Raw genomic sequence first — 17,613 nt, 5'->3', positions numbered from 1 at the left:
GGGAGGAGTTAGGGGAAGGACTGAAGGAGCTGAAGGGGTTTACAACCCCATAGTAAGAACAACGATACCAAACAACCAGAACCCCCAAAGCTTTCAGGGACTAAACCACCAACTAAAGAGTACACATGGAGGGACTCATGGCTCCAGCTGCATATGTAGCAGAGGATTGGCTTATCTGGCATCAGTGGGAAGGGAGCCTCTTGGTCCTGTAGAGGCGTGATTATCCAGTGTAGGGTAATGCTAGGGCACTGAGGCGGGAGTGGGTGGGCAGGTGGGAAAGCACCCTCATAGAGGCAGGGGGAGGGGAGAGGGGATAGGGGATTTGTGGAGAGGAAACTGGGAAGAGGAATAATAGTTGAAATTTAAATAAATAAAATAACCAATAAAAAAGAAAAATGATGGATCATCAAGAAAAGATATTCCCCCAAAAAGGAATAAGCTGCGGTATATAAAAAGTAATGCTGTTAAGCTTATTTACTATACAGCATGTTAATTATCAGCTTGGCAATACAGATCCCAAGTCCCCTTTACCAGAGGAGACAAATCAAATAAACACACATGTCTTAGGGACAATATGATATTGTTTTAAATCGAGGAAAACAATGATTAATGCCAATTCAGGACTAAATGTGATATGCCAATGTAGTATCCAACTGGATACACTGACAATGGTCTAGTTTAAAATGGCATAGATCGGGGATTTGTTATTCATTCAGCTCAAATAATTCTTTCATCTGCTCTGGCATGGACCTGAAAATCAACAACATCTGTTGATTAAAGAAATTGTGCTATGGCACAATAGCCATGACATCATTTGTACAATTTCACAGTTTCATACATGTGCTAATGCTGAAATATATCTGCATGATACTTTAAAGTTTGTATGTTTCCAGAGAAAAACATGTGTTCCAGATGATGGAGAGATCAAGACAAACTTAACAAGACACTCCTGCAAAAGGGCTAAGAAGATAATTACTGAAAAAAGGATATTTGTCGAAAGGCTATGGAGGTGATCACATTGGGTGATGCTTTGTTTGGGTGATTCATAAAGACTTTCAAACTGCTGAGTTCATTTAAGTTTGACATGAACATTTTAGTAAACTTTGAACTTCCATCTCAAGGAGAGGCTCCAAGGCCTAACACTATTACTGATGCTATGATATGTTTATAGACTGGAGCCTAGCATGGCTATCCTGTGAGAGGCCCCAAAAGCAGCTGACTGAGACAAATACAGATACTTACACACAACCATTGGACTGAAGTTGGGGACCCCTGTGGGTTGAATTAGGGAAAGGCTGGAAGAAGATGAGGAAGAGAAACCCTATAGGAAGACCAGCAGTCTCGACTAACCTGGACCCCTGAGATGTTTCAGACACAGAGTCAACAACCACATAGCATCCAGGAGCTGGTCCAAGGTCCTGATACATTTACAGCGCAGGACTGTCCCGTCTGGCCTCAGTGGAAGATGTGCCTAATCCTCCAGAGACTTGAGGCCCCAGGGAGTGGGACGGCCTGGTGCAGGGGCTGGTGCATCCTCTTGATGTCAGGGAGGAGGAGGAATGGGATGGGGAACTGTGAGGGCAGATAGGGAGGGGTGCAATGACTGGACTGTAAAATTAATAATAAAAAATACTTAAAAACTATCTGATTCAAGCATGCTGGGTATTGTTAAAGCTTGATAGAGGATAGATTTCTGTGTATGTGTATATTAGCAATCCTCATGATTGTTTTTATTTTAAAAAGTTTTACTGTATTAGAGATGAAGCCTTTTTTTAAAAAATAGACACAATAAGGAGATGCTACATGGTATTTGATTATTGTACAGCAGAATAAAGAAAGTTCTCTAGTAAGCAGAACTAGCCCAAGAGAGATGTCCTGCAGACTATATCTGGTAAACCATGTGAGTGGGGCTCCCTCAGTTCTTTGGAATTTTTAACACAGCACCATGTGCCCTTGATGATGGACATGGATTTTGACCTTGACCCTTTATTTGCTTGGTTTTGGTCTTGTCATGTTCCTTCCTTTGGGAATGAGAGTGTTTGTACTATATCATTGCATTTTGAAAAAGTATAACTTTCTGGGTTTTTTTGGGGGGGGGGCTCACAGCAGGATTCTGCCTTGAGTTTTAAGGGAGAATTGGAACTTTGAAAAATGTTGAAATAGGGAGACTTCAGGAACTCATGAAGTTCTATTCATTTTGCATTAGGAGCTAGATATGAAAGGACAAGATATTGAGCACCTCACAACAAAGTCAAAAGCAGAGAGCCACAAGCACATAAATCCACATCAGGAACCAACAGTCATCTCTCTTTAATATTGCTTAATATTAATGGACTCAACTCACCTATAAATAGACATAAGCTAACAGACTGGATAGGCAAACAAGATCCAGCATTTTGCTACATACAAGAAACACACCTTAACAACAAAGACAGGTACTATCTCAGAGTAAAAGGATAGAAAAAGGACTTCGAAGCAAATGGTATGAGGAAACAAGCAGGAATTGCCATCCTAATATTCAATAAAATAGACTTTCAACCAAAAGTTATCAAGTGTGATGAAGAAGGACACTTCATATTCTTCAAGGGGAAAATCCACCAAGAGAAAAATCCACCAAGAGAAAGTCTCAATTCTGAACATCTATGCCCCAAATGCAAGAGCACCCAAATTCATAAAAGAAAATTTACTAAAACTCAAAACTCACATTGAACCCCACACAATAATAGTGGGAGATTTCAATACCCCACTCTCACCAATGGACAGGTCATTGAAACAGAAACTAAACAGAGAGACACAGTGAAACTGAGAGAGGTTATGAACCAAATGGATTTAACAGATAACTATAGAACATTTCACTCTAAAAGAAAAGAATACACCTTCTCAACACCTCATGGTACATTATCCAAAATCAACCATATAATTGGTCACAAAACAACCCTCAACAGATACAAGAAGATTGAAATAATACCATGCATCCTATCAGACCACCATGGCCTAAGGCTGGTCTTTAATAATAGCAAACACTACAGAAAGCCTACATACACATGGAAACTGAACAACTCTTTATTCATTGGCAAAAAAAAAAATAAATAAAGAAAGAAAATAATGACTTTCTGGAATTTAATGAAAATATTGACATATCATACCCAAACCTATGGGACACAATGAAAGCAATGCTAAGAGGAAAGTTTATAGTACTAAGTGCCCTGGAAAGGAAACTGGAGAGATCTTACACTAACAACTTAGCACACCCGAGAGCCCTAGAATAAAAAGAAGCAAACTCACACAAAAGGAGTAGAAGGCAGGAAATAATCAAACTCAGGGCCAAAATTAACCAAATAGAAACAAAGAAATAAACACAAAGAATCAACAAAACCCAAAGCTGGTTCTTTGAAAGAATCAACAAGATAAATAAACCCTTAGCCAGACTCACTATCGGGCACAGGGACAGCATCCTAATTAACGAAATCAGAAATGAAAAGGGAGATATAACAAGAGATTCTGAAGAAATCCAAAACACCATCAGATCCTTCTACAAAAGGCTATACTCAGTAAAACTGGAGAACCTGGATGAAATGGACAAGTTTCTAGACAAATACCAGGTACCAAAGTTAAATCAAGATCAGGTTAATGATCTAAACAGTTTTATATCTGCTAAAGAAATATAAGCAGTCATTAATAATCTCCCAACCAAAAGAAGCCCAGGACCAGATAGGTTTAGTGCAGAGTTCTATCAGACCTTCAAAGAAGATCTAATCTCAGTTCTTCACAAACTATTCCACAAAATAGAAACAGAAGGTACTCTACCCAACTCATTCTATGAAGCTACAATTACTCTGATACCTAAGCCACAAAAAGACCCAACAAAAATAGAGAACTTCAGAACAAATTACCTTATGAATATTGATGCAAAAATCCTCAATAAAGTTCTTGCTAACCGAATCCAAGAACACATCAAAACAATCATCCATCCTGACCAAGTAGGTTTCATCCCAGGGATGCAGGGATGGTTCAATATACAGAAATATATCAACGTAATACAGTATATAAACAAATTCAAAGACAAAAACCACATGATCATCTCATTAGATGCAGAGAAAGCATTTGACTAAATCCAACACCCATTCATGATAAAAGTCTTGGAAAGATCAGGAATTCAAGGCACATACCTAAACATGATAAAGGCAAACTACAGCAAGCCAGTAGCCTACATCAAAGTAAACAGTAACAAGCTGGAAGAAATCCCACTAAAATCAGGGACTAGACAAGGCTGCTCACTTTCTTCCTACCTATTCAACGTGTACTTGAAGTCCTAGCCAGAGCAATTCGACAACAAAAGGAGATCAAGTGGATACAAATTGGAAAGGAAGAAGTCAAAATATCACTTTTTGCAGATGATATGATAATATATATAAGTGACCTTTAAAATTCCACCAGAAAACTCCTAAAGCTAATAAACAGCTTCAGTGAAGTAGCTGGATATAAAATTAACTCAAACAAGTCATAGGCCTATCTGTACACAAAGGATAAACAGGCTGAGAAAGAAATTAGGGAAACAACACCCTTCTCAATAGTCAGAAATAAAATAAAATACCTTGGTGTGACTCTAAGGAAGTGAAAGATCTGTATGATAAGAACTTCAAGTCTCTGAAGAAAGAAATTAAAGAAGATCTCAAAAGATGGAAAGATCTTCCATGCTCATCGATTGACAGGATCAATATAGTCAAAATGGCTATCTTGCCAAAAGCAATCTACAGATTCAATGCAATTCCCATCAAAATTCCAACTCAATTCTTCAACGAATTAGAAAGAGCAATCGGCAAATTCATCTGGAATAACAAAAAACCTAGGATAGCAAAAACTCTTCTCAAGGATAAAAGAACCTCTGGTGGAATCACCATGCCTGACCTAAAGCTGTACTACAGAGCAATTGTGATCAAAACTGCATGGTACTGGCATAGCGACAGACGAGTAGACCAATGGAGTAGAATTGAAGACCCAGATATGAAACCACACAACTATGGTCAATTGATCTTCGACAAGGGAGCAAAAACCATCCAGTGGAAAAAAGACAGCATTTTCAACAAATGGTGCTGGCACAACTGTCAGTTATCATGTAGAAGAATGGGAATTGATCCATTCCTAGCTCCTTGTACTAAGGTCAAATCTAAGTGGATTAAGGAACTCCACATAAAAACAGAGACACTGAAACTTATAGAGGAGAAAGTAGGGAAAAGTCTTGAAGATATGGGTACAGGGAAAACATTCCTGAATAGAACAGCAATGGCTTGTGCTGTAAGATTGAGAATCGACAAATGGGACCTCATAAAGTTGCACAGCTTCTGCAAGGCAAAAGATACTGTCAATAAGACAAAAAGACTACCAACAGATTGGGAAAGGACCTTTACCTATCCTAAATCAGATAAGGGACTAATATCCAATATATATAAAGAACTCAAGAAGGTGGACTCCAGAAAAATCTAATAACCCCATTAAAAATGGGGCTCAGAGCTGAACAAAGAATTCTCACCTGAGGAATACCGAATGGCTGAGAAGCACCTGAAAAAACGTTCAACATCCTTAATCATCAGGGAAATGCAAATCAAAACAACCCTGAGATTCCACCTCACACCAGTCAGAATGGCTAAGATTAAAAATTCAGGTGACAGCAGATGCTGGCGAGGATGTGGAGAAAGAGGAACACTCCTCCATTGTTGGGATTGCAAACTTGTATAATCACTCTGGAAATCAGTCTGGTGGTTCCTCAGAAAATTGGACATAGTAGTTCCAGAGGATCCTGCAGTACATTTCCTGGGCATGTTTCCAGAAGATGTTCCAACTGGTAAGAAGGACACATCCTCCACTATGTTCATAGCAGCCTTATTTATAATAGCCAGAAGCTGGAAAGAACACAGATGCCCCTCAACATAGGAATGGATATAGAAAATGTGGTACATTTACACAATGGAGTACTACTCAGCTATTAAAAAGAATGAATTTATGAAATTCCTAGGCAAATGGATGGACCTGGAGGGCATCATCCTGAGTGAGGTAACCCAATCACAAAGGTACTCACACAATATGTTCTCACTGATAAGTGGATATTAGCCCAGAAACTTAGGATACCCAAGATATAAGATACAATTTGCTAAACGTATGTACCTCAAGAAGAATGAAGACCAACGTGTGGACACTTTTCCCCTTCTCAGAATTGGGAAGAAAACACCCATGGAAGGAGTTACAGAGACAAAGTTTTTAGCTGTGACCAAAGGATGGACCATCTAGAGACTGCCATATCCAGGGATCCATCCCATAATCAGCTTCCAAATGCTGACACCATTGCATACACTAGCAAGATTTTGCTGAAAGGTCCCAGATAGATCTGTCTCTTGTGAGACTATTGCGGGGCCTAGCAAACACAGAAGTGGATGCTCACAGTCAGCTATTGGATGGATCACAGGGCACCCAATGGAGGAGCTAGAGAAAGTACCTAAGGTGCTAAAGGGATCTGCAGTCCTATAGGTGGAACAACAATATGAACTAACCAATACCTCCGGAGCTCGTGTCTCTAGCTGCATATGAATCAGAAAATGGCCTAGTCAGCCATCAGTGGAAAGAGAGGCCCATTGGTCGTTCAAACTTTATATGCCTCATTACAGGGGAAGGACAGGTCCAAGAAGTGGGAGTGGGTGGGTGGGGGAGTGTGTGGGGGAGTGTGTGTGGGACTTTTGAGATAGCCTTAGAAATGTAAATGAAATAAATACCCATAAAAAATAAACTCCAAAAAAAGAGAAAATACCTAATAAATATTGTAAAAATTAAAAGTAAAATAGAGAGAGAGAAAAAAAAAAGTCCAGGTGTAGATGGATTTAGTGCATATTTCTACCAGACCTTCAAAGAAGACCTGATACCAATTTTCCTCAAACTATTCCATAAAGTATAAACAGAAGGGATACTACCTAACTTGTTCTATGAAGCCACAATTACTCTGACACATAAGGACACAACCAAAAAGAGAACTTCAGACCAATCTCAGTTATGAATATCAATGCAAAAATACTCAATAAAGTTCTTCTAAACTGCATCGAAGAACACATCAAAATCATCATTCACCATAGTCAGGTAGGCGTCATCTTAGAGATGCAAGGTTGGTTTAATATATGAAAATCCATTAATATAATACACTATATAAACAAACTCAAAGAAAAAAGTCACATGATCATCTCCTTAGATGCAGATAAATTATTTGACAAAAACAACACCACTTCATGTTAAAAATATTGTAGAGATCCGGAATTCAAGGCCCATATTTAAACATAATAAAAGCAATTTACTGGAAACCAACAGCCAATATCAAATTAAATTGAGATACTTGAAGCAATCCCACTGAAATTTGGGACAAGACAAGGATGCCCACTCTCCTCATATCTATTCAATATAGTACTGGAAGTGTTAGCTAGAACAATAAGACAACCAAAAGAGATCAAGGGAATACAAATTGGTAAAGAAGAAATAAAGGTATCACTATTTGCAGATGATATGATAGTATACATAAGCGGCCCCAAAAATTCTACCAGAGAACTTCTCCAGCTGATAAACAACTTCAGCAAAGTGGCGGGATATAAAATTAACTCAAATAAATCAGTAGCCTTCCTTTATACAAAAGATAAACAGGCTGAGAAAGAAATAAGGAAAACAATTCCCTTTACAATAGCCACAAATAGTATAAAATATCTTGGGGGTAACTCTAATCAAACAAGTGAAAGATCTATATGACAATAACTTCAGGTCTCTTTAGAAAGAAATCGAAGAAGATCTCTATAAATGAAGAGATCTCCCATGCTCATGAAGTGGCAGAATTAACATAGTAAAAATGGCCAATTATAGATTCAATGCAATCCCCATCAAAATCCCAATACAATTCTTCAAAGACATGGAAAGAGCAATTCTCAAATTCATCTGGAAAGGCAAAAAAAAAAAAAAAAAAAAAAAAAACCCAAGAAAAGTGGAAACAATTGTTAACAATAAAAGAACAACTGGGAGAATCACCATTCCTGACCTCAAGCTTTACTACAGAGCAATAGTGATTTAAAAAAAAAATGCGTGATATTGGTACAGAGAGAGACATGTTGATCAATGGAATAGAATTGAAGAACCAGAAATAAAACCACATACTTATGGTCACTTGATCTTTGACAAAGACACCAAAAATATACAATGGAAAAAAGAAAGCATCTTCAATAAATGGCTGTCTGTAGGTAGAAGAATGAAAATAGACCCATATTTGTCACCTTGTACAAAGCTCAAGTCCAAGTGGATCCAGGACCTCACAATAAAAACCAGAGACACTGAATCTAATAGAAGAGAAATTGGCAAAGAGCCTTGAACTCATTGGCACAGGGGGAAATTTCCTAAAAAGAATTTCAATGACCCAGGTTCTAAGACCAAGAATTGATAAATGGGACCTCATAAAACTGGAAAACTTCTGTAAGGCAAAGGACAAAGTCGATAAGACAAATTGGCAGCCTACTGATTGGGAAAAATGTTCACTAACCCCATATCCAACAGAGGGCTAAATCCAAAATATATAAAGAACTCAAGAAGTTAATCACCAAAAAACAAACAAGCCAATAAAAAAGTGGGGTATAGAACTAAACTGAAAATTCACAACTGAGGAATCTCGAATGGGTGAGAAACGCCTAAAGAAATGTTCAAAGTCCTTAGGGATCAAGAAATGCAAATCAAAATGACCCTGAGATTCCACCTCACACCAGTCAGAATGACTAAGATCAAAATCTCAGGTGACAATACATGTTAGAGAGGATGTGGAGAAAGAGGAACACTTCTCCATTGATGGTGGGATTGCAAACTGGTACAATGACTCTGGTGGTGAGGGAGGGAGAGACTTGGGAGTGAAAGTGGATGGGGGGAGAATGGGGTTAAAGGGGAACTTGATCTGGTATTGGGTGAGGGAAAAGGACTGAAGCCCTGAGTGCCAGCAGAAAGAATGTAAACAGGCAACCTCAGGAAATAGGAGGTTTGGAGGCCCCCTAGAATGCACAAAAAAACCTGGGAGGTGAGGGACTCCCAGGACTCATAGGGAGGGACCTTTGATAAAATGCCCAACATTAGGGAGAGGAAACTTATAGAGCCCACCTCCAGCAGGAAGACAGGACATCAAGTGAGGGATGGGGTTGCCAGCCCACATTCACACCTCAGACCCATAATTGTTTCTGTCTGAAAGAATTACAGGGATGGAAATGGAGAGGAGCCTGAGGAAAAGAAGGTCCAGAGACAAGCCCAAAGTGGGATCCAGCTCAAGGGGAGGTCCCAAGGCTTAACACTATTACTGAGGCTATGGGACACTCACAAAAAGGGACCTATCATGACTGCCCCCTGAAAGACCCAACAAGCAGGTGAAAGAGTCAGATGCAGTTATTTGTACCCAAGCAATGGACAGAAGCAGCTCACCCCTGTTGTTGAATTAGGGAAGGCTGAAAGAAGCTGAGGAAGAGGGCGACCCTGTAGGAGGACCAGCAGTCTCAATCTGGACCCCTGAGATCTCTCAACACTGGACCACCAAACAGAGCATACACCAGCTGATATGAGGTCCCCAACACACATACAGTAGAGGACTTCAGGGTCTGTGTTCATTCAGAGATGATGCACCTAACCCTCAAGAGACTGGAGGCCCCAGGGAGTTTAGAGGTCAGGTGGGATAGGAGGTGGGACATCCACGTGGAGACGGGATGGCGTGCGGAAGACGTGTGGGATGTGGAGCAGACAGAGGGTGGATGGGGAGGGGCGGGGAATGGAATTTGGAGTGTAAAAAATGAATTAAAAATGAAATGAAATAAAAAATATTTACTTGAGCTGGCACTTCCTGTGGCCAGTAGAAAACCTACGAACTCTTTTAACTCCTTGAGGCTGGTAAGAAAGAGAAGGAAAGCAAGGAAATTCATGCACGCACACACACACACACACACATACACACACACACACACACACACACACACACACACACACACAAACACAGTAGATCAAACATAAGGAAGAATCAAAAAACTTCATACAAATAAACATAAATGTTTATGTATACACATACATATATTCATACAGACATACAGCCAGACATAAACACATTCACACATTGAAAGATTACAACAAAGGTCCAGTAAGCATTCTCCAAACATTTCACACATACATACATAAATGCACACAATTGTTGGATGGAGCAAGCTCCAACACACATCCACAAGCTACACACACACACACACACACACACACACACACGAGTAGAAGAAACAATGTTCCCTCATTCACACAAACCTTACACATATACATACATACACATGGTTGATGGATGGAAGGAACAATGCTCCAACCCACCACACACACAAACCTTAAACACACATGGTTGATGAATGCTCCGACTCTTATACTTTATTCTTTCTTCCATAGCTCATATATACTAGCAAAATCTTTTAAGAGGTATAAAATTACAATGTGATTACATTTTAGTTTTCTTCTAGTAAATGGTGGTAAAAAACAATATGTCTTCCAATACTTTTATAAGAAATAACATTACAATAGTACAGGTAAAGAAAACAAATGATTCCCCCAAACCCATATACATTTGTAACTAAGCAACTTGTTTTAGATGAACGAAGTATAAGCAAGCAAGGTAATTTTCCCAGCCAGTTTTTCTTACTGGCAGGCAGCAATTTGTGGTTACAAAGAAAGAATTATTTTATTACTTATCTCTAAAAGAATTCTCATAAGAATCTTAAAAGAATCGCAAATCTAAACTTTTATATAAAAATTTGTCACATTTAACTTAAAATTTCAAAATGCATATCTACTTAGCAGCAATTCTTAATAAATCATATCAGAAATCCGAGGTCAAAATGGGCATAGGAAATCAATTATCACCAGTCTAGCCTCAGTGAGAGTCATTTCAGCCAGTGCTGCCATTGTTCTTGTTTGCTGACCATAAAAGGTCCCCAGCTTAACTAATAAGAGTGTGGCTTTCTTAAGGTTTTTTTTTTTTTTTTTTTTTTTTTAATAAACATCAGAGCCAATAGTAAAAGCATCTCAACTGATCTTCACTAACAGTTTTATTTTTCCAAATCTTTTCTAAGGGTGGTAGTCATTTCTGACAATCTACATCTCTAAGTTCTTTCCTAGGGTGGTCACTGAATCATTAATCTGCCCACTAGCAATGCCTGAGAGTTTTCATATAATTCTTGGGTTAAGAGGGATGTGAGGGCAGAAAGCAGAGCAGAACTCCTTAACAGCATAAAGTTCTCAGGACATAGAGTCCTTGGGGCTGAGGCTTACCCATGTGGCTGTGGTAACCTGTGAACTGCATTCCATGAGTTCTAAAGCCATTTGTCATTCCTGCTGCATGGCTCTTGGCTTGGCATTTTAGTGTCTTTTGCTTTCTGTGTGTAGTAATTCACACACACACACACACACACACACAGAGTGGATGAAAGAGAAGGCAGAGTTCAATAACTTCATACACACAAACATACATGCATACACACATACATACATTACATATACATACACATACAGTATGGGCAGTGATAATATCCTTGATGTTTTATTTTATTCTTTGGAAGGGTCTCATGGTTCCAGTGTTTGTCATGTAGTTAGACATGGCTGCTGTACGCTGTTAAAATGCTTTCCCTTATAGTATCTCTGAGTGCATGTAATTATATCTGAGTCATATGATATGTATATTCTTAGTCCTGATTGACTGGACTTGATCTTCTGTTCCTCAAGCAGGTTGTGGTCATGAACATCTTCTTTTTTTTCAGAAATATTTTAAAGATTAATTTATTTTACTATATAGTGTGTATGGGTGTTTTACCTATATATACTTCTGGGTACCAAGTGCATGCTCCAGGAAACCAGAAGAGAGCGTCAGATCTCTGGGACTGGAATTAAACACAGCTGTGAACTACTATGTGGGGGCTGGCAATTAAATCCTGGTCCTGTACAAGAGCAGCCAGTGATTTTAAGCACTGAGTCATCTCTCTAGCTGCCATCTTCCTCTTCTTGATGGTTGTAGAATCGATTATTCCATTGCTGCCATTCACCTCTACAGCCATGCTCTAAAGGGAATTCTACTAAAAATGAGGATATAAATGTTAACTTGTTTTACTATCTTAACTTACTATTGAAAACTAATATTGAGGCAAATGGAGCAGAAGGGTTAAGAGCAGAGACTCTGGACACTATCTGAGTACAAATCTCAGGTTTCAACTTCCTGGTCAACTTTGGGAATGTTTCCCAATTCATTTTCCCTGTCTGTAGAACTTACAAAGAACAGTACTTGCATCATAGGCTCTTACAGGAAGTGAGAAGGAAAATTTCTGAAAAGCTTTGAGACACAATTAACATATAGAATGTACTTCTCAAAGTAGATGACCTTGAGTGTATGCCTTGTAAATGTGGAGAGATCAAATTTTAACAAGGTATTTTGGGATTAAAGTCTATACTTTCCTTTCCCTGCAATACTACAATCAGTGGTATTTCAGTTATATAGTCTGTTTACTTCCTAGACACAAACTCACTCAGGCTAAAAACCTTCCGGAAGCCCACTTTCAGCTCCTGTGTCCTAAGGGCATATACCACGGGGTTAAGGGATGGAGGGATGACAATATGCATCACATTGAGGAGAACAGGGATGAGGGGAACCCTTCTTCCTGCTAGGTGAGTAACAGATACTATAACAATAGCTGTGTAGTAAAACATAATGAGGATGAGGTGGGAGCTGCAGGTGCTGAGGGCCTTAGATGCTGCCTCAGTGGAGTTCAGCCTCAGCACTGAGCGAATAATCAAAGCGTAAGAAGCATAGACCAGAATCATGTCACTTCCTACCACAAGCCAGGCCAATGCCAACTGGTAGAATCTGTTAACAGTGATATCATCACAGGCCAGACTAATGACCCCCAAGTTAGAGCAAAGGCAGTGATCTATTTCATTCCTGGAGCAGTATTGTCTCTGGGCAGCTAGTACAGGCACTGGGATGGTTAACAGGCCATTCCTGAGCAGCATGGACAGTGTGGCCTTGATTACAAAAGCTTCAGTGACTATGGAAGGATACTGGAGGGGATAACAAATGGCTACATATCTATCTATTGCCATGCATAGGAAGACGCCTGACTCCATGCACATAAAAGTGTGGATAGCATAGATCTGAGCAAAACACTCAGGGAGGCTGATGGTCTTGGCATCAAACCACAAGATGGCCAGTATTTTGGGCATGCTGGTGGTAGCCAAGCCAATATCTACTGCAGCCAAGATCCCAAGAAACTGATACATTGGCTGATGCAGGGTAGGCTCAAGGTAGATGGTGATCAAGATAAGGAGATTAGCACCAAGAGCTACAATGTAAAGCAGAGCCATAGGCAAGGACAGCCAGATCTGGAATTCATGAATGCCTGGGAATCCCAGCAGAATGAACTCAGACACGTGGACCTCTGAGCTGTTGGTTTCATGCAGGGCAGTACCCATTTCCGGGAGTGCCTTGTTCTCACATCTGCCTGTAGATTGAAGGGAAATAAAAAAAATCATTGTCAGGGAATTGAATGGAGTTGTGTAGCAGTGGGCGATGGGGAGCTAGGGGTAGCCACTAGAACGTCCTAGATGACAGGAAAGCAAGGGGCTCTCAGTACACAATGGAGATCATCTTAGGTGAAATACCCAACAAAGTGGAGAGAGAACCTGTAGAGTTCATATCCAGAGGTCAGGCATGGCCCACGTTTGAGGGATCGGGAACCCACCTCTCTGAAAAATATTAACCTAGATTTGTTCCTATCTAAAGAAATGCAGGGACAAAGAGTGAAACAGAGACTGAAGGAAAGGCCATCCAGAGACTGCCCCAAATAGGTATCCATCATATCTGCAGACATCAAACCCAGACACTTATGTCAAGAAGCACTTGCTGACAGGAGCCTGTTATAGTGGTTCCCTGAGAGGCTCTGCCAGAGCTTTACCAATACAAATGTGGATTCTTGCAGCCAACCATCTGACTGAGCACTGGGACCCCAATGAAGGAGTTAGGGGAAGGCCTGAAGGAGCTGAAGGTGTTTGCAACACCACAGGAAGAACAGCAATATCAACCATCCAGACCCCCTAGTGCTCCTAGGGACTAAACCAACCAAAGAGTACCCTTGGAAGGACTCATGGCTCCAGCTGCATATGTAGCAGAGAATGGCCTTATCTGGCATCAGTGAGAGGAGAGGCCCTTGGTCCTGTGGAGATTCAATGCCCCAGCATAGGGGACTGCTAGGGTGATGAGGTGGGAGTGTATGGGTGGGTGGGGGAGTACCCTCATAGAAGCAAGGGGGAGGGGAGATAAGATAGGGGGTTTGTAGAGGGGAAACCAGGAAGGGGGATAACATTTGAAATGTAAATTAATAAAATAAGCAATAAAAACCACATATAATTAAAAAATATTTATTGTTTTCCAGGCTTGAGGTAGTGATATAGGTCTCACCCGTAATGTTACAGTCTTTTGAACATGCTGAATTCTCAATAAAAGTTTTAGAAAAAAAAATCTATATAGGAACAAAAAACTCAAACTTTGATTGTTTTTGCTCTCTTTTCTCCAACTTCTTTTTGGTGTTTTTTTTTTTTTTTTTTTACAGGATGTAAAATATCTACTTAATCATATATATTTAACACTTCCATATTGCATTATTGAAACAAGTAATGATTGTAGAATATTTTTCTCTCATCAAGAAAGTTTTATCAATATTCATTTCTGAATGGCTCTTCATTCTTAATGATTGAGTTTTTGGTTTATAGCATAAGTCGTTTACATGGAATTGGTTTTTTTTTTTATTAATGAGAGGTAGGTAACCAAATTTATTTTAAGTAATGAAGCATAGGTTCTGCTTTCTCATCAAATGATTATTATGTCTTTTTGTCATATACTGAAGATACATGTAGACACACATGTGTGTGCACATGGACACATTCACAGCACAATTGTATTCTGTGAATATAGTGTCCATTTCTGATTATTTTTATATAATATCAGTAAGTTTAGTAGACACCAAATTTTATTCCTTTCACCGTTCTCTTCAATTTTAATTCCCATGCATGCGCTCACTATTAGATAAACTTCAGAAATTCTATGTCAACTCATAAAACAGAGTGCTTTGTTTGGGGTTACATGTGGATGAATTTGGGGAAAGAAGATGCACTTTTGAACAAGTCTTTCATTCATAAACATGGACCATTTGTTCTTTTATTTACATCTTTAACATTCACATTAAAAATTTGACTGGAGAGCCATCTCTGTGGGTAAGAATGCTTTCTGTTTTTCAGTCCTGGAGTTGTGTTCTCAGTACTTATGTCAGGGGGTTCACAAAGATCTGTAATTCCACCTCCAGTGGACTTGACTTTATCTTTGGCCTCTTAGAACACTCCCACACATATGAGCACAAATATACACTCACACTTTCACATAAGTAATAAAAAATAAAGCTTCAGGATGTTGTGTTATGATGGTCTGATAATTATTAACATCTTGAAATCTTTGAAGCAAATATAAGTATTTCTCTATATTATATATTTAAACATATGATCATCTGTTGAGCTGATTTTATTATTCTCATTTTTGTTATTTCCTTTTGTATATATTAACTTTAACAAGCATTGCTGCTTCTATTTTTTATTTATTTGTCTACTTCTTGAGGTAGAGTCTCAGATAATCCAAGCTGGCCTCAAACTGACTCTGTATCCAAAGATGACTTGAAATTCCTGATCCTCCTGCCTCTTCATCTCAGGGCTGGGATTACAGGATTGTGCTACTATGCCCAAATCACCTTGTATTCCCTTCAAAAACTCTGATTTTCTTTATTTAGTATTGTATCAAGTTAAAAATTACTGCTGTTTAAAAGTACCTTATATTTTTATTTTATCTTATTTTTCTTTTACATCATCCATTTTCTAGAGTATCATTAATTTATACAGTTTTTTCATTGGTACTGTTTCTAAAATATTTCCTTTCTAGATGAAACAAAAGTTGAATAAAACAGTACTTTTCTTCTTCTCAAATATTTATATCCTTTTATTTTTGTTTCTATCTCAAGAAATTGTTACAAATTTATGGACAGAATATAAATGTAAAGCAATGCCATCATGACCACATGTAAACCACATTTTTAATTTATGTTAATTGGAATTCATTAGGATTTACATGAAATACAAATGTAAGAAAATGTTGTCTTTGACATTATATATATTTTTATCAAATATAAAGTCACCTTCATTGTCACTCACTGCTCAGTCTAGACTTCAGTCCTATTTCTCTCTTGCTTCCTGATTACCTCTTCTCAGTCCTTATCTAAGTGAAGAGCTGAGGGAAGGCAAGTATTGAAGATGATGAATTTAAAAAAAAATAGGGAAAGAAAGGAAAGGAAAGAAAGAGAAAGAGAAAGGAAATAAGGAGGAGGAGGATGAGGAGGATGAGGAGGAAGAGGAGGAGGAGGAGAAGAAGAAGAAAAAGAAGAAGAAGAGGAAGAGGAAGAGGAAGAGGAAGAGGAAGAGGAAGAGGAAGAAGCAGCACTACAATCACCACCACATCTCCCCCAATTATGGAAGCCAGAGATGAGATCTGTAGTCAGAGACCAGGCTTGAGTTACAGTATGAGGGACTTTGTTGTCTCACTTCTCAGAGAGCAGGACTGAATTATAAGGCAGAGACTCTGTCCTTTCCCCTCTGAACCTGCAGGCTTCCTTACCTCTTCAAGAGGGTGTGACGAGGCTCCTGTTACAGGGCCCTGCAACAGCTTCTGCTTTCCATGCTACTGTACCTGTGCTCAGCCTCTCATCCCGAACACATCCCTTCTCTTATTCCTCACACCTGAGGGTTTAGTATAACTCCCCAAGTTGCCTGTTTCTGAGGTGCAGATTCTTAGGCCTTCCTTACCCTAATCTCAAGAGCTCAATGCTTTACATGTTGCCTTGTCAATATGACTCAAGAGATTTTGGCAAGTAGCCCTGATTCTAGGAAAAACCTAGGAACAACCTAAGAGACCACTTTTCACTCCAGGTTCTTCAGGCATTAACTCACTCCAGTCTCATTGATCACCTTCCCTAATTATAGCAAGGCTTTGAATGGTATGATCACTATCTTTAGTCAATATATCTTCTAAAAGCTATAGTCTAATTTAGTTCCTCTTTTGGGCTCTGAAGTCTTTTAAATCTTACCACCATTTCTTTTGTCTGAACCTATGTATTGTCCTTGATAAAGACCTCAAAATTCCAAATTATATTTCCTTTCTTCTATGATAAATTTTCAATGTTAATTTAGAATAAAGAACAATGAGATTCTTTTTCTTGAGAGAAGCACTAATTTGTTTTGGTAAAGGCTGTTCTTTGTGACAGTTTTCACAAACCAATCTATTTTGAAAAGAAATGAATTTACTCAGTGGTGGTTGGTGATGGGGTGCTGGTCAGATGACTCAGTTTTTAAGAGCACTGATTGCTCTTTGAGAGGTCTTGGATTTATTTTCTCACACCCACATGTTGGCCCACCACTATATCTAACCCCAGTTGCAGGTAATCTGATGTTCACAGGCACTAGGCA

General features: G+C 39.0%; 1 protein-coding gene across 1 annotated transcript; it reads right to left on the bottom strand.

The window, feature by feature from the left end:
* Positions 1-12,561: 12,561 nt before the first annotated feature.
* Positions 12,562-13,527, bottom strand: Olfr688 (olfactory receptor 688). The gene has a single exon (NM_001011533.2). The coding sequence runs from the start codon at positions 13,525-13,527 to the stop codon at positions 12,562-12,564; it is 966 nt and encodes a 321-aa protein (NP_001011533.2).
* Between the last annotated feature and the right edge of the window lie 4,086 nt (positions 13,528-17,613).

This window comes from Mus musculus, chromosome 7 (genome assembly GCF_000001635.26).
Source record: "Mus musculus strain C57BL/6J chromosome 7, GRCm38.p6 C57BL/6J".
NCBI classification, from domain to species: Eukaryota; Metazoa; Chordata; class Mammalia; order Rodentia; family Muridae; genus Mus; species Mus musculus.
This window is presented reverse-complemented; position numbering and strand designations above follow the sequence as displayed.

Excerpts from the sequence above, each read along its gene's own strand:
- Olfr688 (NM_001011533.2), bottom strand. The coding sequence starts at position 13,527 with ATGGGTACTGCCCTGCATGAAACCAACAGCTCAGAGGTCCACGTGTCT.